Source organism: Pseudorasbora parva, chromosome 3 (genome assembly GCF_024679245.1).
Source record: "Pseudorasbora parva isolate DD20220531a chromosome 3, ASM2467924v1, whole genome shotgun sequence".
Classification (NCBI taxonomy): domain Eukaryota; kingdom Metazoa; phylum Chordata; class Actinopteri; order Cypriniformes; family Gobionidae; genus Pseudorasbora; species Pseudorasbora parva.
In genome coordinates this window covers 893,331-917,485 of record NC_090174.1, presented here as the reverse complement: position 1 = coordinate 917,485, position 24,155 = coordinate 893,331, and the positions used below count along the sequence as shown (strand labels likewise).

Here is a 24,155-nt window from a genome sequence, read left to right as displayed (position 1 = left end):
AGCTTCTGGTTTAAATGGAGAACAAGGTATGGTCTTTGACTTCTTTATTTATTATCCATATGTTTTGACTTCGTTTCTTTGTGTCAAGGTTGTTTGTTTGTAATGTAGTATGTTTTGAGTTTGTTTTGATGTATGTTTGTTTTATGGTTTAATAATTTGATGTTTTGTTTGTACAAAGCTCTTACGGGGGGGATTTCCCGATGTACGACGGCAATGTTTGATGTCCAACGACGACTGCAATAAAGTTGGGGAATACTCAGTCAAAGATACAATCCGTTATTAAGCCAGGGAGCTACAGTAGGAGCGTTTACTAAAGTTGTGCCCCTATGGACAATATTTTAACTCTTGAAATACGACCCATAGGAGCGTTTACTAAAGTTGTGCTCCTATCGACAATATTTTAACTCATGAAATACGACCCGCAGGAGCGTTTACTAAAGTTGTGCTCCTATCGACAATATTTTAACTCATGAAATACGACCCATAGGAGCGTTTACTAAAGTTGTGCTCCTACTGACAATATTTTAACTCATGAAATACGACCCATAGGAGCGTTTACTAAAGTTGTGCTCCTATCGACAATATTTTAACTCATGAAATACGACCCATAGGAGCGTTTACTAAAGTTGTGCTCCTATCGACAATATTTTAACTCATGAAATACGACCCATAGGAGCGTTTACTAAAGTTGTGCTCCTATCGACAATATTTTAACTCATGAAATACGACCCATAGGAGCGTTTACTAAAGTTGTGCTCCTATCGACAATATTTTAACTCATGAAATACGACCCATAGGAGCGTTTACTAAAGTTGTGCCCCTATGGACAATATTTTAACTCATGAAATACGACCCGTAGGAGCGTTTACTAAAGTTGTGCTCCTATCGACAATATTTTAACGCATGAAATACGACCCGTAGGAGCGTTTACTAAAGTTGTGCTCCTATCGACAATATTTTAACTCATGAAATACGACCCATAGGAGCGTTTACTAAAGTTGTGCTCCTATCGACAATATTTTAACTCATGAAATACGACCCATAGGAGCGTTTACTAAAGTTGTGCTCCTATCGACAATATTTTAACTCATGAAATACGACCCATAGGAGCGTTTACTAAAGTTGTGCTCCTATCGACAATATTTTAACTCATGAAATACGACCCATAGGAGCGTTTACTAAAGTTGTGCTCCTATCGACAATATTTTAACACATGAAATACGACCCATAGGAGCGTTTACTAAAGTTGTGCTCCTATCGAAAATATTTTAATTCATGAAATACGACCCATAGGAGCGTTTACTAAAGTTGTGCTCCTATCGACAATATTTAACTCATGAAATACGACCCATAGGAACGTTTACTAAAGTTGTGCCCCTATCGACAATATTTTAACTCATGAAATATGACCCATAGGAGCGTTTACTAAAGTTGTGCTCCTATCGACAATATTTTAACTCATGAAATACGACCCATAGGAGCGTTTACTAAAGTTGTGCTCCTATCGACAATATTTTAACTCATGAAATACGACCCATAGGAGCGGTTACTAAAGTTGTGCTCCCATCGACAATATTTTAACTCATGAAATACGACCCATAGGAGCGGTTACTAAAGTTGTGCCCCTATCGACAATATTTTAACTCATGAAATACGGCCCATAGGAGCGTTTACTAAAGTTGTGCTCCTATTGACAATATTTTAACTCATGAAATACGACCCATAGGAGCGTTTACTAAAGTTGTGCTCCTATTGACAATATTTTAACTCATGAAATACGACCCATAGGAACGTTTACTAAAGTTGTGCCCCTATCGACAATATTTTAACTCATGAAATACGGCCCATAGGAGCGTTTACTAAAGTTGTGCTCCTATCGACAATATTTAACTCATGAAATACGACCCATAGGAGCGTTTACTAAAGTTGTGCTCCTATTGACAATATTTTAACTCATGAAATACGACCCATAGGAGCGTTTACTAAAGTTGTGCTCCTATCGACAATATTTTAACTCATGAAATACGACCCGTAGGAGCGTTTTCTAAAGTTGTGCTCCTATCGACAATATTTTAACGCATGAAATACGACCCGTAGGAGCGTTTACTAAAGTTGTGCTCCTATCGACAATATTTTAACTCATGAAATACGACCCATAGGAGCGTTTACTAAAGTTGTGCTCCTATCGACAATATTTTAACTCATGAAATACGACCCATAGGAGCGTTTACTAAAGTTGTGCTCCTATCGACAATATTTTAACTCATGAAATACGACCCATAGGAGCGTTTACTAAAGTTGTGCTCCTATCCACAATATTTTAACTCATGAAATACGACCCATAGGAGCGTGTACTAAAGTTGTGCTCCTATTGACAATATTTTAACTCATGAAATACGGCCCATAGGAGCGTTTACTAAAGTTGTGCTCCTATTGACAATATTTTAACTCATGAAATACGACCCATAGGAGCGTTTACTAAAGTTGTGCCCCTATCGACAATATTTTAACTCATGAAATACGACCCATAGGAGCGTTTACTAAAGTTGTGCTCCTATCGACAATATTTTAACTCATGAAATACGACCTGTAGGAGTGTTTACTAAAGTTGTGTAGTAATTTTTTCTTGTTTCTAGTTTAAATAACAATTCTCAAATCAAAATGCATTTACTAGATCAGTAAAACAACATAAGATATTTTTCCTTGTTTTCTTAAAAATAAAATCCAAATTAAGTGAGTCTTGAGAAAGTTCTCCAATCAACAGTATTTTAACTCATGAAATACGACCCATAAGATTATTTTCTCACCCCATTGGCAGATCATTTTGCCTGTTTTAAGCAAAAACTCACTTCATTTTGATATTATTTTCAAGAAAACAAGCAAAAATATCTTATGTAATTTTACTTATCTAGTAAATGCATCTTGATGTAAGAATATTTAGATATTTGGTCTGGAAACAAGTTAAAAATACTAAATTATGAAGAGCATTTTTTTCAGTGTTGAAAAACGACCTATAGAGTCGTATTTTTTTGAGCAAAGTTTTTCACATTCTGGGATCCGTGGAGCGTTTGTCCGTGGGGTCAGAGGTCAGGTACCTGTTAATGGAGCTGACACTAGGCACCGTGTCTCCGTCACACACTCCCTCAGCCAATAATCGATCCCGGATCTCCCACGCAAACATGGTGGGATTCTGCCTCTTGTACTCCGCAATCTTCTCCACCACTTTTGGAGTCGCAACCTTTGGCTTTGAGCCTCCAATGACTCCGGGTTTAATGCTGCCCGTCTCATAGTACCTGAAGGAGAAATGACCATTAACACAAGACTCATGTGTACCTGTGCGATTTATTTATTTCTGCTAGATTTGATCTACTCCAGCTGTGGGTCATCAAATCAGGTGTAATGTCATATCAGGAGTTTATTTAGAAACAAGCTTCATTTTCTTATTCTAATCTTCCCATTACAAGAGAACATCAGATGTGCTGAAAGGTGTGTGTGTCTATGTGTGTGTGTGTGATGGTTAGGTTTAGGGGCAGTGTGTGCGTGCGCGCGTGTGTGTGTGCTTGTTTTTGTGACATAATAGGACACAAATGTGTATAATGCCATGGGTATGACACAGGTATTACAGGAGAGGGTGAAATATGAGGACATTACCCATGGCCCCACTTTACAAAAGGCTTATAAATCACACAGGAGGAGTTTTTATGAGAAAGTAAAAATGCAGAATGTTTCCTGTGATGTAGGGGCAGAGTGTGTGTTTGTTTGTGTGTGTGTGTGTGTGTGTGTGTGTGTGTGTTCTTACTTAGTATTTGTGTCTTGTTTCTAGTCCAAACATCTAAAAAATCTTAAAACAAGAAGTATTTACTAGATAAGCAAAACTAATTGTGTTGTTTTGGGAAAAATAACTCAAAATGAAGAGAGTTTTTGCTTAAAATAAGCTAAATAATCTGTCAATGGGGTGAGAAAAATAATCTTAATTCAAACAGAAAAAAAAAATTATTTTTCTTACACCATTGGCAGATTACTTATCTTATTTTAAGCAAAAACTCTCTTCATTTTGAGTTATTTTCCCCCCAAAACAAGACAATAAGTTTTACTTCTCTAGTCAATTTTTCTTAAGGTTATATTTTTTAGATATTTGGACTAGAAACAAGACAAAAATACTAAGCAAGAAATGCATTTTTGCAGTGTGTGTGTGTGTTTAATGGGTAGGGCAGTGTAAGGGGATAGAAAATATGGTTTATACAGTATAAAAACCATTACACCTATGGAATGCCCCCACATAAAAAATAAAAAAAAAACGTGTGCGTGCGTGCGTGTGTGTGTGTGTGTGTTCCAGGACTCTTTACCTGCCCAGGATCTTGCTGACGCAGCCGTGACTGACCCTCAGTTGCCGTGAGATATCGCAGGGCCGTACGCCCTGATGGGCCATGTCCACGATCCTCTGCCGGATGACCTCCGGGAGCGGCCGGCCGTTCACAAACATGCCACCTAGTTGATTAAGACCCCCATGACCTGGGGGCGGAAGGACATTACCACATTAACACCACACCGACTGAGCTCTGAGATCACACTTCATCTCGCTCATTGCCAAACGCTTTTGAAACCGTTCCACTCCAAGGATCATTTCATAGCCCGCTGTGATGTCTACACAATTCCCAGTGTCGTCTCCGGATCATTTCTGTGTCCCAAAAACAGCCATTCCCTCCCTCAGATCCTGTTCATCCACAGCTTCTGCTTCCTCATGACACACTGTAGCGCAAGATACTCGGCTTTATTAACCATAACTATAAATATACCTATATCCCTAACTATAACTATAACTATATCCCTAACTATAACTATAACCCAAACTATAACTATATCCCTAACTATAACTATAACCCAAACTATAACTATATCCCTAACTATAACTATAACCCAAACTATAACTATATCCCTAACTATAACTATAACTATATCCCTAACTATAACTATAACACAAACTATAACTATATCCCTAACTATAACTATAACCCAAACTATAACTATATCCCTAACTATAACTATAACTATATCCCTAACTATAACTATAACACAAACTATAACTATAACTATAACCATAACCATAACTTAACCCTAACTATAACTATATCCCTAACTATAACTATAACTATATCCCTAACTATAACTATAACTATATCCCTAACTATAACTATAACTATATCCCTAACTATAGCTATAACTATATCCCTAACTATAACTATAACTATATCCCTAACTATAACTATAACTATATCCCTAACTATAGCTATAACTATATCCCTAACTATAACTATAACTATATCCCTAACTATAACTATAACTATATCCCTAACTATAACTATAACTATATCCCTAACTATAGCTATAACTATATCCCTAACTATAACTATAACTATATCCCTAACTATAACTATAACTATATCCCTAACTATAACTATAACTATATCCCTAACTATAACTATAACTATATCCCTAACTATAACTATAACTATATCCCTAACTATAACTATAACTATATCCCTAACTATAACTATAACTATATCCCTAACTATAACTATAACTATATCCCTAACTATAACTATAACTATATCCCTAACTATAACTATAACTATATCCCTAACTATAGCTATAACTATATCCCTAACTATAACTATGTCCCTAACTATAACCCTAACTATAACCCTAACTATAACTATAACTATATCCCTAACTATAACTATAACTATAACTATAACCTAACCATAACTATATCCCTAACTATAACTATATCCCTAACTATAACTATAACTATAACTATAACCATAACCATAACTATATCCCTAACAATAACTATATCCCTAACTATAACTATATCCCTAACTATAACTATATCCCTAACTATAACTATATCCCTAACTATAACTATAACTATAACTATAACCTAACCATAACTATATCCCTAACTATAACTATATCCCTAACTATAACTATAACTATAACTATAACTATAACCATAACCATAACTATATCCCTAACAATAACTATATCCCTAACTATAACTATATCCCTAACTATAACTATATCCCTAACTATAACTATATCCCTAACTATAACTATGTCCCTAACTATAACCCTAACTATACCCCTAACTATAACTATATCCCTAACTATAACTATAACTATAACTATAACTATAACCTAACCATAACTATATCCCTAACTATAACTATATCCCTAACTATAACTATAACTATAACTATAACTATAACCCTAACCATAACTATATCCCTAACTATAACTATATCCCTAACTATAACTATAACTATATCCCTAACTATAACTATATCCCTAACTATAACTATATCCCTTACTATAACTATAACTATATCCCTAACTATAACTATAACTATAACCCTAACTATAACTATATCCCTAACTATAACTATATCCCTAACTATAACTATAACTATAACCCTAACTATAACTATATCCCTAACTATAACTATATCCCTAACTATAACTGTCCCTAACTATAACTATAACTATAACTATAACTATAACTATAACTATAACTATAACCCTAACTATAACTATATCCCTAACTATAACTATATCCCTAACTATAACTGTCCCTAACTATAACTATAACTATAACTATAACTATAACTATATCCCTAACTATAACTATATCCCTAACTATAACTATAACTATATCCCTAACTATAACTATATCCCTAACTATAACTATAACTATATCCCTAACTATAACTATATCCCTAACTATAACTATATCCCTAACTATAACTATAACTATAACCCTAACTATAACTATATCCCTAACTATAACTATATCCCTAACTATAACTATATCCCTAACTATAACTATAACTATATCCCTAACTATAACTATATCCCTAACTATAACTATAACTATAACTATATCCCTAACTATAACTATAACTATATCCCTAACTATAACTATAACCCTAACTATAACTATAACTATATCCCTAACTATAACTATAACTATATCCCTAACTATAACTATATCCCTAACTATAACTATAACTATATCCCTAACTATAACTATATCCCTAACTATAACTATATCCCTAACTATAACTATAACTATAACTATATCCCTAACTATAACTATAACTATATCCCTAACTATTTCCCTAACTATAACTGTAACTATATCCATAACTATAACTATAACTATAACTATAACCCTAACTATAACTATATCCCTAACTATAACTATAACTATATCCCTAACTATAACTATAACTATATCCCTAACTATTTCCCTAACTATAACTGTAACTATATCCCTAACTATAACTATAACTATAACTATAACTATATCCCTAACTATAACTGTAACTATATCCCTAACTATAACTATAACTATATCCCTAACTATGACTATAACTATAACTATATCCCTAACTATAACTATAACTATAACTATATTTATAACTATAACTATATCCCTAACTATGACTATAACTATAACTATAACTATATCCCTAACTATGACTATAACTATAACTATAACTATAACTATAACTATATCCCTAACTATAACTATATTCCTAACTATAACTATAAATATATCCCTAACTATAATCAACCAATCCCATGGCAGTTGCTTCAGTGCATTTAGGGGTGTGGTTAGGGGGTATTGAGCGTGGCATGGTTGTTGGTGCCAGACGGGCCGGTCTGAGTATTTCACAATCTGCTCAGTTACTGGGATTTTCACACACAACCATTTCTAGGGTTTACAAAGAATGGTGTGAAAAGAGAAGAGCATCCAGTATGCAGCAGTCCTGTGGGAGAAAATGCCTTGTTGATGCTCGAGGTCAGAGGAGAATGGGCCGACTGATTCAAGCTGATGGAAGAGCAACTTTGACTGAAATAACCACTCGCTACAACCGAGGTATGCAGCAAAGCATTTGTGAAGCCACAACCCACACCACCTTGTACCACCACCGGGTACCACTCATCTCCACTACAAACAGGAAAAAGAGGCGACAATTTGCACAAGCTCACCAAAATTGGCCAGTTGAAGACTGGAGAAATGTTGCCTGGTCTGATGAGTCTCGATTTCTGTTGAGACATTCAGATGGTAGAGTCAGAATTTGGCGTAAACAGAATGAGAACATGGACCCATCATGCCTTGTTCCCACTGTGCAGGCTGGTGGTGGTGGTGTAATGGTGTGGGGGATGTTTTCTTGGCACACTTTAGGCCCCTTAGTGCCAATTGGGCATCGTTTAAATGCCACAGCCTACCTGAGCATTGTTTCTGACCATGTCCATCCCTTTATGACCACCATGTGCCCATCCTCTGATGGCTACTTCCAGCAGGATAATGCACCATGTCACAAAGCTCCAATCATTTCAGATTGGTTTCTTGAACATGCCAATGAGTTGACTGTACTAAAATGGCCGCCACAGTCCCCAGATCTCAACCCAATAGAGCATCTTTGGGATGTGGTGGAACGGGAGCTTCGTGCCCTGGATGTGCATCCCACAAATCTCCATCAACTGCAAGATGCTCTCCTATCAATATGGGCCGACATTTCTAAAGAATGCTTTCAGCAGCTTGTTGATCAATGCCACGCAGAATTAAGGCAGTTCGTAAGGAGAAAGGGTCAAACACAGGATTAGTGTGTGCTCCTAATAATTAGGGACGTCCCGATCATGTTTTTTTGCCCTCGAGTCTGAGTCCGAGTCATTTGCTTTTGAGTATTTGCCGATACTGAGTCACGATCCGATACTTCTATAATAGCCTACATAAAAAAAAAAAAAAGAATAAAGAAGAGCAAAAAAACAAAACGATCCAGGATGTTTCTTATTTGTTATTTAATTCACCTTATTTTAAAATTCAACAACTCTGTTAACAAACACAGCACTTCTGTAAGGTAGCTTGAACAATCAAGTAATAACATAAATTTGTCACTTTTGGATTTTAGTGCAACAGTAAATATGAAAAAAGTCCGGGACTGGAGTTGTGCAGTAGAGAGCAGGAAGTACAACGGCGATATCAAAAGCCCGCCCACGCTCTCACAGATGCAGAATAATTAATTATGTTGGTGTGAAATAAACAGTTATGGAAATGTCGAAATTAAAGCTAAAGCTCCAATCTACTCCCCAAAATCCTGAAAAAAGTCTGTTAGTGCCTCAGTGACAACTTCACTCAGAGAAGATGTCGATCTCAGCTGTCAATCATGACATCATGCACCCGTTTTTATAGCATCAGATAACTAACTAAAACTAATCTTATTTAAAAAACGAACACTTGAAATGAAATCATAGTGATGATAACTGCCTACAATGACATAAACTAACTTTGGGGAAAAATATTTGAAGTGTAATTTTTTGTTTAGTTTGCCTCGCGTCCATTAGAAAACCGGGAGGTGTGGCTATACTGGGACCGGCCACTAGGGGGCGATGGAGGCGCGGAGACTTCAGTTTCTGAGAGGGGCACTGCAGGCTTGGTTTAAACCAATAATGTACAACAAAAAGTGATGTCATGCCGCACTCATTGCTGTTTCTGTGTGGAGTTAAAAGGGTCTAACTCTGTGCCACCGCATAACTATTGATGCGTTACAAAATTAATGAGAATATAAATATAAATCCGAGTCCTTATAGTAACGTCGATTAATCGAGTCTGAAATCACATCAGGACATCCCTACTAATAATCCTTTAGGTGAGTGTATCCCTAACTATAACCATAGCTCTGCTCAGATATACAAGTCATAATACTGCATAATACTGCTATGATCCATTTTAGCCCCCATTTAACATTTTTGTGTTAAATATTCATGAAACATAAATATGCATTATATGCATAAATATTTAAATATAAATATAAAACTCTAAAACAATTCAAAATGAGAGAAAGAACATTATTTTAATGTATTTTATTTCACTGGGATGTACATGTAAAACAAGTGTACTTGTTAAATTATTTAATTATTAAAAATATGATGTTCAGTCGTTCAGTAATAAGTAATCACACTATAAAAACGCTGGGTTCAAAACAACCCAATCGCTGGGTTTGTCCATTTTCAACCCAACTTTGGGTTGTTTTGAACCCAGCGTTTTTTAGCGCCTGGAACATTAAATGAAAAGCGTCGTATTTTAAGGTCCGTCCGTGTGTCGTGTTTCAGGCGCGCTGCTCCAGTGGCTTTAACCCGTTCAGCTCTTCTGGCCTTTCGCTCTTTCATTTGCACATCAAACGGCGCTATTAACGGTGTTAGCGGAGTGTGTCAAACTCTCCTCGCCAAGAGTCAGCGAGCGACAGGATATTAAAGCAGAGAAACCCCAGGAGGATACACACACACACACACACACAGAGAGAGAGAGAGAGAGAGAGAGAGAGAGAGAGAGAGAGAGAGAGAGAGAGAGAGAGAGAGAGAGAGAGAGAGAGAGAGAGAGAGAGAGAGAGAGAGAGAGAGAGAGAGAGAGAGAGAGAGAGAGAGAGAGAGAGAGAGAGAGAGAGAGAGAGAGAGAGAGAGAGATTTTGAATTTAACAACACTTTTATTACAAAAGCCTCTCCTATTCCCAGTACACTCCTGCAACACAGTAGCTAGGCTATTTAAAAAAATAATTAAAAAAAATAAAAAATATTTAATTTCTTACAAAATATGCGCAAGAAATCATTCCTCCTGAAAACAGAGCACAGAGCCTCAAATGATGTTTATTCAAATAAATCATCAACAGACTTCTAATAGACATCAGCCATAACTCCTGACTTCACCGGGTTAGAAAGCAACACTGCTAAGTTCTGATTTACATTTTGTTCTATTTTCTTTTTGTATAAATGGCCAGTTTTGTTTGGCCTAGAACAAAATTCAGAAGTTATCAAACAAATATATTCTTCATCATATATTTGTACCCCAAAATAAACTCTCCAGAGAAAGTCTCATTACAACTCCTAAAAACAACCCCTGGGTGTGTGTGTGTGTGTGTGTGTGTGTGTGTGTGTGTGTGTGTGTGTGTGTGTGTGTGTGTGTGTGTGTGTGTGTGAGCCTGTTTATGTGGTTTATGAGGACACAAATTTGTATAACTACATGGGTATTACACTATAAATGTGGTTTATGAGGACATATCAAATGTCCTCATAATTCAAATGGCCTTAAAAACATACTAAATGATGTTTTTTTGAGAAAGTAAAAATGCAGAATGTTTCCTGTGATGGGTAGGTTTAGGGGCAGTGTGTGTGTGTGTGTGTTGGGTAGGTTTAGGGGCAGTGTGTGTGTGTGTTGGGTAGGTTTAGGGGCTGTGTGTGTGTGTGTGTGTGTGTGTGTGTGTGTGTGTGTGTGTGTGTGTGTGTGTGTGTGTGTGTGTGTGTGTGATGGGTAGGTTTAGGGGCAGTGTAAGGGGATAGAAAATACGGGTTGTACAGTATAAAAACCATTACGCCTATGGAGAGTCCCAGTAAACCACATAGACCCACATGTGTGTGTGTGTGTGTGTGTGTGTGTGTGTGTGTGTGTGTGTGTGTTTTATTTATTTTAATTATTTTTTTAAATAGCCTAGCTACTGTGTTGCAGGAGTGTACTGTGAATAGGAGAGGCTTTTGTAATAAAAGTGTTGTTAAATTCAAATTTCTCTCTCTCTCTCTCTCTCTCTCTCTCTCACACGCACGCACGCACGCACACACACACACACACACACACACAGATCCTGATGGCGGTTCGTTAAGGGGTTTGAAGCCTGTTCTGTTTCTATCGTGGATTGTATTAGTTTGTGTTAGTTTGTGTAGGCTAATATGGCTTATTAATATGTAATAAGTTATGTTATAGGGCTCGGGCTTTTTAAAAATGTATTATTTTATTAAAAGAGATTTTAACGAGACCCTTTTGGATCATGGCCTGACTTCAAAAAAACTGAAGCGCAAACTGAATCAATTACAAAATGATTTTAACTGATTGCTTAAATTGTACAGACGCGATTTTTACCTGTTATGATTTTTTACCTGTTATGATTTTCGCCTGTTATGATTTTTTACCTGTTATGATTTTTTACCTGTTATGATTTTCGCCTGTTGTGCTGCAGACTTTAGATAATCATTATGGACACGCAATTTCATCAAATGAATGATTTCCTTCAGGTCGCAATAAGAGGAAAAGAAAATTCCCAAAACTCAAATTCCGACAATAATAAGCGATGAACGAATGAGTACAGAATTAATATAAATTGTACATTTCTTCAAATATATGGAAACGTGTACAAAGGGAGAAACAATAATGTGGAAATTAGAGCGAAATTTTAGGGATAAAACCTCCGACACACACGTGCTGTAAGTGCTGCTGTAATTTAAATCACATTCTAACCCGTTAAACGATATTAATATTAGCGCTAATGATAAAACTATAAGAAGAGCAAAGCGGAAGAAAAAACACAGAAACGGAACATGTCTCTCTCCGTACAGGCGGGAATAATGGGTCAATATCAACCAGTGTGTGTGTGTGTGTGTGTGTGTGTGTGTGCTTTATATATCATTATATATCACTGATGTTTTCTCTCTAAACGGAAGTCAATATCTGTGCGAGGAAAGACTAACGAGGCCTATTAAAACATATATCATATTCAGATAAAACATATATCATATTATATCATATTCAGATAATACATATATCATATTATATCATATTCAGATAAAACATATCATATTATATCATATTCAGATAATACATATATAATATTCAGATAAAACATATATCATATTTAGATAATACATATATCATATTATATCATATTCTGATAAAACATATATCATATTATATCATATTCTGATAAAACATATATCATATTCAGATAAAACATATCATATTATATCATATTCTGATAAAACATATATCATATTCAGATAAAACATATCATATTATATCATATTCTGATAAAACATATATAATATTCAGATAAAACATATATCATATTTAGATAATACATATATCATATTATACCATCATATATCAGATAAAATATAGGCATCATATTCAGATAAAACATATCACATTATATCATATTCAGATAAAGCATAGCCTATCATATTCAGAAAATAAAAATAATCATAGGCTCTTCAAATGAATAGCAGAAGATTTAAGACTCATGAATGCGAGTTATGGGATTGTTATTGTTATTTTAGATCAGATTATAAATTCTTCCGATCATAAAATGCCAAACCAGTCCATTAGATTCGATTGTAAATATCGTTCTGACAGTAGCTATTTGTAAAATAAACAAACAAGATAAACGATATCCGCTGAATATTTTCTTGAATAACTCAATGATGATCATTATTATGATTAAATAATAAATAGCGGCACACGTGATCTGTAAAGCGCTATATGGATTATTATTATTATTATTTTTATTATTTTACCTCGCCCAGTCGTGTTGGACATTCTCCGAGAAGTCTGGCTGTCCGGGTTTAATGTCCAAGTGTCGGCTTAATCTTTTAGTCCATATGAGGTCAATATTCCTGCCTGGATAGTTTTATTCCCTGCAAAAGGACATTTATGGTGAACCTGACAGTTGCGGCTATTGTTATATTTATGATTTAATATGAATACTGAATGTGTTTATTATCCCGGAGAGTTATTATTGCGAGTTTAAGCATCACTCGGAGGTTTGGCTTGTTCTGGTGCGCGTTATGTAGATTATGGGATTATTATTATTTTTTTACAGAAGTTACCGGCTGAACAATCTGGAGGTATCAATAAGTTTACAGCTCGATTAATAACGCACAGATAATAACGCACAGATAATAACGCACAGATATATATAATAGCGCATGCTTTACCTTGTGGAGAAGAAACGCGAGTGAATATCCGACGGCTCGTATCCAGCGCCACAGTGCCGGTTCTAATGGCACATGTTCCGAGTGTGTGTGTGTGTGTGTGTGTGTGTGTGTGGGACTCTCCCGTAAGAGCGGCGGACGGGCCCGCGGAGGCTTTATCCCCGCGGCTCTCACGCGCACCGGACGCGCCTCGCCATTGGTCGGCGGATTTAGGGGCGGGGCCGTTTGCACCGGGGGTTGGCCCAAACCGGCACGGATGGATGATTACCGGAGAGACCGCTTCCAGAACACAACAGCACCGAGCGTTCACGGAAATATGTGTCGTTCTCATTCATCGGTGATTAGATGCGCCTCCCGCGGCGATCGTTCACACACAATTGGACTCTTGATTTGCTATAATCTGCGGTTTTATCATACACACAGAGAAAAGGGTGTCAATATTGTAGCCTACCTGTAGGGATACAACATATTGTCGCTGAGGCAGTAGACTCTAAAAAATGCTGGGTTAAAAACAACCCAAGCTGGGTTGAAAATGGACTAAACCAGCAATTGGGTTGTTTTAACCCAGCGGTTGGGTTAAATGTTGCTTAAGACAACCCAATCGCTGGGTTTAAAACAACCCAATTGCTGGGTTAGTCCATTTTCAACCCCACTTGGGTTGTTTTTAGTCCAGTATTTTTTAGAGTGTATAGGCCTACTCTAAAAGTAGAGTGTGTTAAAAGGACAACTTTGTACCATTTTTACGCATTTGTACTCAAAGGTACTATATGCACCTTTTAGGAGTAAAAAGGGTACAGAGATGTCCCTTTAAGGGCACTGCCTAAAGGTACAATTTTGGCACCCCTTTCTCTGTGGGTAACTAATACCGGATCCATCACTGCACTTTACCTCCGACAAACAATCCTAATAATAATGACTGGGTCTTATCTGTTGATTTTATTATTATTATTAGGCTATTAGGCCTATTATTATTATTACTACTACTATTCACAGAATTTGATCAATGCATTTAATTAATAAATAATAGCCTAATAATAGTAATGACTGAGTTTTATCTAGGCTATTATTATTATTAATGACTGGATTTGATCAATGCATTTTATTAATACATAATAATAATAATAATAATACATATTAAATAATAATAATAATAATAATAATAATAATAATAATAATAATAATAATACATATTAAATAATAATAATAATAATTATTATTATTATTAATATTATTATTATTATTATTATGACTGGGCTTTATCTGTTAATTGTATCATTATTATTGTTATTGTCTGGATTTGATCAATGCCTTTTATTAATAAATAATGATAATAATAATAATAATGACTGGGTTTTATCTAGGCTTTTATTATTATTATTATTATTATTAATATTATTATTATTACTGACTGAATCGGATCAATGCCTTTCTTTAATAAATAAAAATAATACTAAAAATAAAAGAATCGTCTGGATGAGATTAGGCTGGGTTTTTACCGCTGTAATGTCCAGCCCGTGTGTGTGTGTGTGTGTGTGTGACTGTTTTTGTGACACATGAAGACACAAATGTGTATAATGCCATGGGTATGACACAGGTATTACAGGAGAGGGTGAAATATGAGGACATTACCCATGGCCCCACTTTACAAAAGGCTTATAAATCACACAGGAGGAGTTTTTATGAGAAAGTAAAAATGCAGAATGTTTCCTGTGATGGGTAGGTTTAGGGGCAGTGTGTGTGTGTGTGTGTGTGTGTGTGTGTGTGTGTGTGTGTGTGTGTGTGTGTGTGTGTTTATTGGCTCTTCTCCGCGGGAATAGCCCGACTCTCAGCAGGGTCACTTAATCTTCACACACTTCATGTTGTTCTCACAGCTTTAACACACACAGAACCGCCCGAACCGCTCGTTTATGACACGCGGGGCTCGGCCTTCGCCATATGGCGCGCGTGGCAGAAGAACACGGCGCATATTTCATCATTAATGCGCGCGTTAATATTAAACTTTAGACTCTAGACCACATTAAAGGCTTGAGGAGAGAATACGACAGGTCACGCGCAGTCCATTCTCTTATCTCGATATTCCTCTGAAGGCTCTTTCATTTCATGCATTCATATGCATGCCTTCGCAGAACAAAGTGCTGTGTTTTCAGATAAACACACACACACACACACACACACACACACACACACACACACACACACACACACACACACACACACACACACACATACACACACACACACACACACACACACACACACACACACACACACACACACACACACACACACACACACACACACACACACACACACACACACAGAAGCGCCGAGTAAATGCGCCCGAGGAGAGGGCCGCAGACCTGAGGAGGACTGAGCGAGGAGGTGAAGGAGAGTTTACCGCGGGATTAAAGCCTGTTATCCTGTCAGGATACTCCAGTGATGATGCTTTACACGCCCAGAACACTCCGTCATGTGTGTGTGTGTGTGTGTGTGAGTGTGTGAGATGTGTTGTTTAATGCACAGTTATATGTATGCGAGGATGCCTAAAGGTGACTTTAAATATTAAAGGCCAGTTTATGGTCAGTTTATGGTTTACTGGGAGAAAGTTTCTGTGAAAATGAGCTTGATAACACTAACCCATATCGACAATCAAAGAAGAATTATAAATTAACCGATGTGTTATACACATATAGGGCCAATAACCCGCTCTTATTAAAGCCTAAAGCATCTTGTTTTTAAAGTCTAATTCTTGTTCGGGTGTGTCCGAATGCACATCAGAGGTCAAAGGTTCATGTTTTGCCATTTTGCATCATCCAAACGATCATCAGAGACTCAACTTTACCTGATCTATGCTGATCAACACACAGCGGGTTACTCTCTAAATTCAGCAAGTCCTTCTTGTGGATTCATACATAAAAAAAAAGCCCCCAAAAATGTAAACCTAATCCGAGCAATAGCACACCTTCTTTTGCAAAATGGTGCATTTGAACAAAAAGTCCACCGTAAAACATTACCGTTATCCGGTTTTAGAGATGCGCGGAATGATTAATAGAGATTGCCAGATTAATGTAGAATTTTCACATTAACCTCTCTTTAAACTTCATCAAATCACATTAATCTGGAGATCTCTGATTAAACTTCATCAAATCACATTAATCTGGAGATCTCTGATTAAACTTCATCAAATCACATTAATCTGGAGATCTCTGATTAAACTTCATCAAATCACATTAATCTGGAGATCTGATTAAACTTCATCAAATCACATTAATCTGGAGATCTCTGATTAAACTTCATCAAATCACATTAATCTGGTGATCTCTGATTAAACTTCATCAAATCACATTAATCTGGAGATCTGTGATTAAACTTCATCAAATCACATTAATCTGGTGATCTCTGATTAAACTTCATCAAATCACATTAATCTGGAGATCTCTGATTAAACTTCATCAAATCACATTAATCTGGAGATCTCTGATTAAACTTCATCAAATCACATTAATCTGGAGATCTCTGATTAAACTTCATCAAATCACATTAATCTGGAGATCTGATTAAACTTCATCAAATCACATTAATCTGGAGATCTCTGATTAAACTTCATCAAATCACATTAATCTGGAGATCTCTGATTAAACTTCATCAAATCACATTAATCTGGAGATCTCTGATTAAACTTCATCAAATCACATTAATCTGGAGATCTCTGATTAAACTTCATCAAATCACATTAATCTGGAGATCTCTGATTAAACTTCATCAAATCACATTAATCTGGAGATCTCTGATTAAACTTCATCAAATCACATTAATCTGGAGATCTCTGATTAAACTTCATCAAATCACATTAATCTGGAGATCTCTGATTAAACTTCATCAAATCACATTAATCTGGAGATCTCTGATTAAACTTCATCAAATCACATTAATCTGGAGATCTCTGATTAAACTTCATCAAATCACATTAATCTGGAGATCTCTGATTAAACTTCATCAAATCACATTAATCTGGAGATCTCTGATTAAACTTCATCAAATCACATTAATCTGGAGATCTCTGATTAAACTTCATCAAATCACATTAATCTGGAGATCTCTGATTAAACTTCATCAAATCACATTAATCTGGAGATCCCTGATTAAACTTCATCAAATCACATTAATCTGGAGATCTCTGATTAAACTTCATCAAATCACATTAATCTGGAGATCTCTGATTAAACTTCATCAAATCACATTAATCTGGAGATCCCTGATTAAACTTCATCAAATCACATTAATCTGGAGATCTCTGATTAAACTTCATCAAATCACATTAATCTGGAGATCTGATTAAACTTCATCAAATCACATTAATCTGGAGATCTCTGATTAAACTTCATCAAATCACATTAATCTGGAGATCTCTGATTAAACTTCATCAAATCACATTAATCTGGAGATCTCTGTTTAAACTTCATCAAATCACATTAATATGGAGATCTCTGATTAAACTTCATCAAATCACATTAATCTGGAGATTTCTGATTAAACTTCATCAAATCACATTAATCTGGAGATCTCTGATTAAACTTCATCAAATCACATTAATCTGGAGATCTGTGATTAAACTTCATCAAATCACATTAATCTGGGGATCTCTGATTAAACTTCATCAAATCACATTAATCTGGAGATCTGTGATTAAACTTCATCAAATCACATTAATCTGGAGATCTCTGTTTAAACTTCATCAAATCACATTAATATGGAGATCTCTGATTAAACTTCATCAAATCACATTAATCTGGAGATTTCTGATTAAACTTCATCAAATCACATTAATCTGGAGATCTCTGATTAAACTTCATCAAATCACATTAATCTGGAGATCTCTGATTAAACTTCATCAAATCACATTAATCTGGAGATCTCTGATTAAACTTCATCAAATCACATTAATCTGGAGATCTGTGATTAAACTTCATCAAATCACATTAATCTGGAGATCCCTGATTAAACTTCATCAAATCACATTAATCTGGAGATCCCTGATTAAACTTCATCAAATCACATTAATCTGGAGATCTCTGATTAAACTTCATCAAATCACATTAATCTGGAGATCTCTGATTAAACTTCATCAAATCACATTAATCTGGAGATCTCTGATTAAACTTCATCAAATCACATTAATCTGGAGATCCCTGATTAAACTTCATCAAATCACATTAATCTGGAGATCCCTGATTAAACTTCATCAAATCACATTAATCTGGAGATCTCTGATTAAACTTCATCAAATCACATTAATCTGGAGATCTCTGTTTAAACTTCATCAAATCACATTAATCTGGAGATCTCTGATTAAACTTCATCAAATCACATTAATCTGGAGATCTCTGATTAAACTTCATCAAATCACATTAATCTGGAGATCCCTGATTAAACTTCATCAAATCACATTAATCTGGAGATCCCTGATTAAACTTCATCAAATCACATTAATCTGGAGATCTCTGATTAAACTTCATCAAATCACATTAATCTGGAGATCTCTGATTAAACTTCATCAAATCACATTAATCTGGAGATCTCTGATTAAACTTCATCAAATCACATTAATCTGGAGATCCCTGATTAAACTTCATCAAATCACATTAATCTGGAGATCTCTGATTAAACTTCATCAAATCACATTAATCTGGAGATCTCTGATTAAACTTCATCAAATCACATTAATCTGGAGATCTCTGATTAAACTTCATCAAATCACATTAATCTGGAGATCCCTGATTAAACTTCATCAAATCACATTAATCTGGAGATCCCTGATTAAACTTCATCAAATCACATTAATCTGGAGATCTGTGATTAAACTTCATCAAATCACATTAATCTGGAGATCTCTGTTTAAACTTCATCAAATCACATTAATCTGGAGATCTCTGTTTAAACTTCATCAAATCACATTAATCTGGAGATCTCTGATTAAACTTCATCAAATCACATTAATCTGGAGATATCTGATTAAACTTCATCAAATCACATTAATCTGGAGATCTCTGATTAAACTTCATCAAATCACATTAATCTGGAGATCTCTGATTAAACTTCATCAAATCACATTAATCTGGAGATCTGTGATTAAACTTCATCAAATCACATTAATCTGGAGATCTGATTAAACTTCATCAAATCACATTAATCTGGAGATCTCTGTTTAAACTTCATCAAATCACATTAATCTGGAGATCTCTGATTAAACTTCATCAAATCACATTAATCTGGAGATCTCTGATTAAACTTCATCAAATCACATTAATCTGGAGATCTCTGATTAAACTTCATCAAATCACATTAATCTGGAGATCCCTGATTAAACTTCATCAAATCACATTAATCTGGAGATCTCTGTTTAAACTTCATCAAATCACATTAATCTGGAGATCTCTGATTAAACTTCATCAAATCACATTCATCTGGAGATCTCTGATTAAACTTCATCAAATCACATTAATCTGGAGATCTCTGATTAAACTTCATCAAATCACATTAATCTGGAGATCTCTGATTAAACTTCATCAAATCACATTAATCTGGAGATCTCTGATTAAACTTCATCAAATCACATTAATCTGGAGATCTCTGATTAAACTTCATCAAATCACATTAATCTGGAGATCTCTGATTAAACTTCATCAAATCACATTAATCTGGAGATCTCTGATTAAACTTCATCAAATCACATTAATCTGGAGATCTCTGATTAAACTTCATCAAATCACATTAATCTGGAGATCTCTGATTAAACTTCATCAAATCACATTAATCTGGAGATCTCTGATTAAACTTCATCAAATCACATTAATCTGGAGATCTCTGATTAAACTTCATCAAATCACATTAATCTGGAGATCTCTGATTAAACTTCATCAAATCACATTAATCTGGAGATCCCTGATTAAACTTCATCAAATCACATTAATCTGGAGATCTCTGATTAAACTTCATCAAATCACATTAATCTGGAGATCTCTGATTAAACTTCATCAAATCACATTAATCTGGAGATCCCTGATTAAACTTCATCAAATCACATTAATCTGGAGATCTCTGATTAAACTTCATCAAATCACATTAATCTGGAGATCTGATTAAACTTCATCAAATCACATTAATCTGGAGATCTCTGATTAAACTTCATCAAATCACATTAATCTGGAGATCTCTGATTAAACTTCATCAAATCACATTAATCTGGAGATCTCTGTTTAAACTTCATCAAATCACATTAATATGGAGATCTCTGATTAAACTTCATCAAATCACATTAATCTGGAGATTTCTGATTAAACTTCATCAAATCACATTAATCTGGAGATCTCTGATTAAACTTCATCAAATCACATTAATCTGGAGATCTGTGATTAAACTTCATCAAATCACATTAATCTGGGGATCTCTGATTAAACTTCATCAAATCACATTAATCTGGAGATCTGTGATTAAACTTCATCAAATCACATTAATCTGGAGATCTCTGTTTAAACTTCATCAAATCACATTAATATGGAGATCTCTGATTAAACTTCATCAAATCACATTAATCTGGAGATTTCTGATTAAACTTCATCAAATCACATTAATCTGGAGATCTCTGATTAAACTTCATCAAATCACATTAATCTGGAGATCTCTGATTAAACTTCATCAAATCACATTAATCTGGAGATCTCTGATTAAACTTCATCAAATCACATTAATCTGGAGATCTCTGATTAAACTTCATCAAATCACATTAATCTGGAGATCTCTGATTAAACTTCATCAAATCACATTAATCTGGAGATCTGTGATTAAACTTCATCAAATCACATTAATCTGGAGATCCCTGATTAAACTTCATCAAATCACATTAATCTGGAGATCCCTGATTAAACTTCATCAAATCACATTAATCTGGAGATCTCTGATTAAACTTCATCAAATCACATTAATCTGGAGATCTCTGATTAAACTTCATCAAATCACATTAATCTGGAGATCTCTGATTAAACTTCATCAAATCACATTAATCTGGAGATCCCTGATTAAACTTCATCAAATCACATTAATCTGGAGATCCCTGATTAAACTTCATCAAATCACATTAATCTGGAGATCTCTGATTAAACTTCATCAAATCACATTAATCTGGAGATCTCTGTTTAAACTTCATCAAATCACATTAATCTGGAGATCTCTGATTAAACTTCATCAAATCACATTAATCTGGAGATCTCTGATTAAACTTCATCAAATCACATTAATCTGGAGATCCCTGATTAAACTTCATCAAATCACATTAATCTGGAGATCCCTGATTAAACTTCATCAAATCACATTAATCTGGAGATCTCTGATTAAACTTCATCAAATCACATTAATCTGGAGATCTCTGATTAAACTTCATCAAATCACATTAATCTGGAGATCTCTGATTAAACTTCATCAAATCACATTAATCTGGAGATCCCTGATTAAACTTCATCAAATCACATTAATCTGGAGATCTCTGATTAAACTTCATCAAATCACATTAATCTGGAGATCTCTGATTAAACTTCATCAAATCACATTAATCTGGAGATCTCTGATTAAACTTCATCAAATCACATTAATCTGGAGATCCCTGATTAAACTTCATCAAATCACATTAATCTGGAGATCCCTGATTAAACTTCATCAAATCACATTAATCTGGAGATCTGTGATTAAACTTCATCAAATCACATTAATCTGGAGATCTCTGTTTAAACTTCATCAAATCACATTAATCTGGAGATCTCTGTTTAAACTTCATCAAATCACATTAATCTGGAGATCTCTGATTAAACTTCATCAAATCACATTAATCTGGAGATATCTGATTAAACTTCATCAAATCACATTAATCTGGAGATCTCTGATTAAACTTCATCAAATCACATTAATCTGGAGATCTCTGATTAAACTTCATCAAATCACATTAATCTGGAGATCTGTGATTAAACTTCATCAAATCACATTAATCTGGAGATCTGATTAAACTTCATCAAATCACATTAATCTGGAGATCTCTGTTTAAACTTCATCAAATCACATTAATCTGGAGATCTCTGATTAAACTTCATCAAATCACATTAATCTGGAGATCTCTGATTAAACTTCATCAAATCACATTAATCTGGAGATCTCTGATTAAACTTCATCAAATCACATTAATCTGGAGATCCCTGATTAAACTTCATCAAATCACATTAATCTGGAGATCTCTGTTTAAACTTCATCAAATCACATTAATCTGGAGATCTCTGATTAAACTTCATCAAATCACATTCATCTGGAGATCTCTGATTAAACTTCATCAAATCACATTAATCTGGAGATCTCTGATTAAACTTCATCAAATCACATTAATCTGGAGATCTCTGATTAAACTTCATCAAATCACATTAATCTGGAGATCCCTGATTAAACTTCATCAAATCACATTAATCTGGAGATCTCTGATTAAACTTCATCAAATCACATTAATCTGGAGATCTCTGTTTAAACTTCATCAAATCACATTAATCTGGAGATCTCTGATTAAACTTCATCAAATCACATTAATCTGGAGATCTCTGATTAAACTTCATCAAATCACATTAATCTGGAGATCTCTGATTAAACTTCATCAAATCACATTAATCTGGAGATCTCTGATTAAACTTCATCAAATCACATTAATCTGGAGATCTCTGATTAAACTTCATCAAATCACATTAATCTGGAGATCTCTGATTAAACTTCATCAAATCACATTAATCTGGAGATCTCTGATTAAACTTCATCAAATCACATTAATCTGGAGATCTCTGATTAAACTTCATCAAATCACATTAATCTGGAGATCTCTGATTAAACTTCATCAAATCACATTAATCTGGAGATCTCTGATTAAACTTCATCAAATCACATTAATCTGGAGATCTCTGATTAAACTTCATCAAATCACATTAATCTGGAGATCTCTGATTAAACTTCATCAAATCACATTAATCTGGAGATCTCTGATTAAACTTCATCAAATCACATTAATCTGGAGATCTCTGATTAAACTTCATCAAATCACATTAATCTGGAGATCTCTGATTAAACTTCATCAAATCACATTAATCTGGAGATCTCTGATTAAACTTCATCAAATCACATTAATCTGGAGATCTCTGATTAAACTTCATCAAATCACATTAATCTGGAGATCTCTGATTAAACTTCATCAAATCACATTAATCTGGAGATCTCTGATTAAACTTCATCAAATCACATTAATCTGGAGATCCTGATTA

General features: G+C 34.7%; 1 protein-coding gene across 4 annotated transcripts in view; it reads right to left on the bottom strand.

The window, feature by feature from the left end:
- The window catches only part of pax8 (paired box 8), a 43,993-nt gene extending 30,064 nt beyond the window's left edge, over positions 1-13,929 (bottom strand). For 2 of the 4 annotated variants that reach the window (XM_067437517.1, XM_067437520.1), the window contains exons 1-4: positions 13,822-13,927; positions 13,402-13,521; positions 4,347-4,512; positions 3,096-3,293 (exon numbers count right to left, since the gene is read on the bottom strand). In XM_067437517.1, the coding sequence (XP_067293618.1) occupies positions 3,096-3,293; positions 4,347-4,512; positions 13,402-13,423 (386 nt within the window). In that variant the 5' untranslated portion in view covers positions 13,424-13,521; positions 13,822-13,927. Of the gene's footprint in view, positions 1-3,095; positions 3,294-4,346; positions 4,513-13,401; positions 13,522-13,821 lie in introns of all 4 variants that reach the window. The other 2 variants (XM_067437518.1, XM_067437519.1) reach the window with 2 other exon arrangements.
- Positions 13,930-24,155: the final 10,226 nt, after the last annotated feature.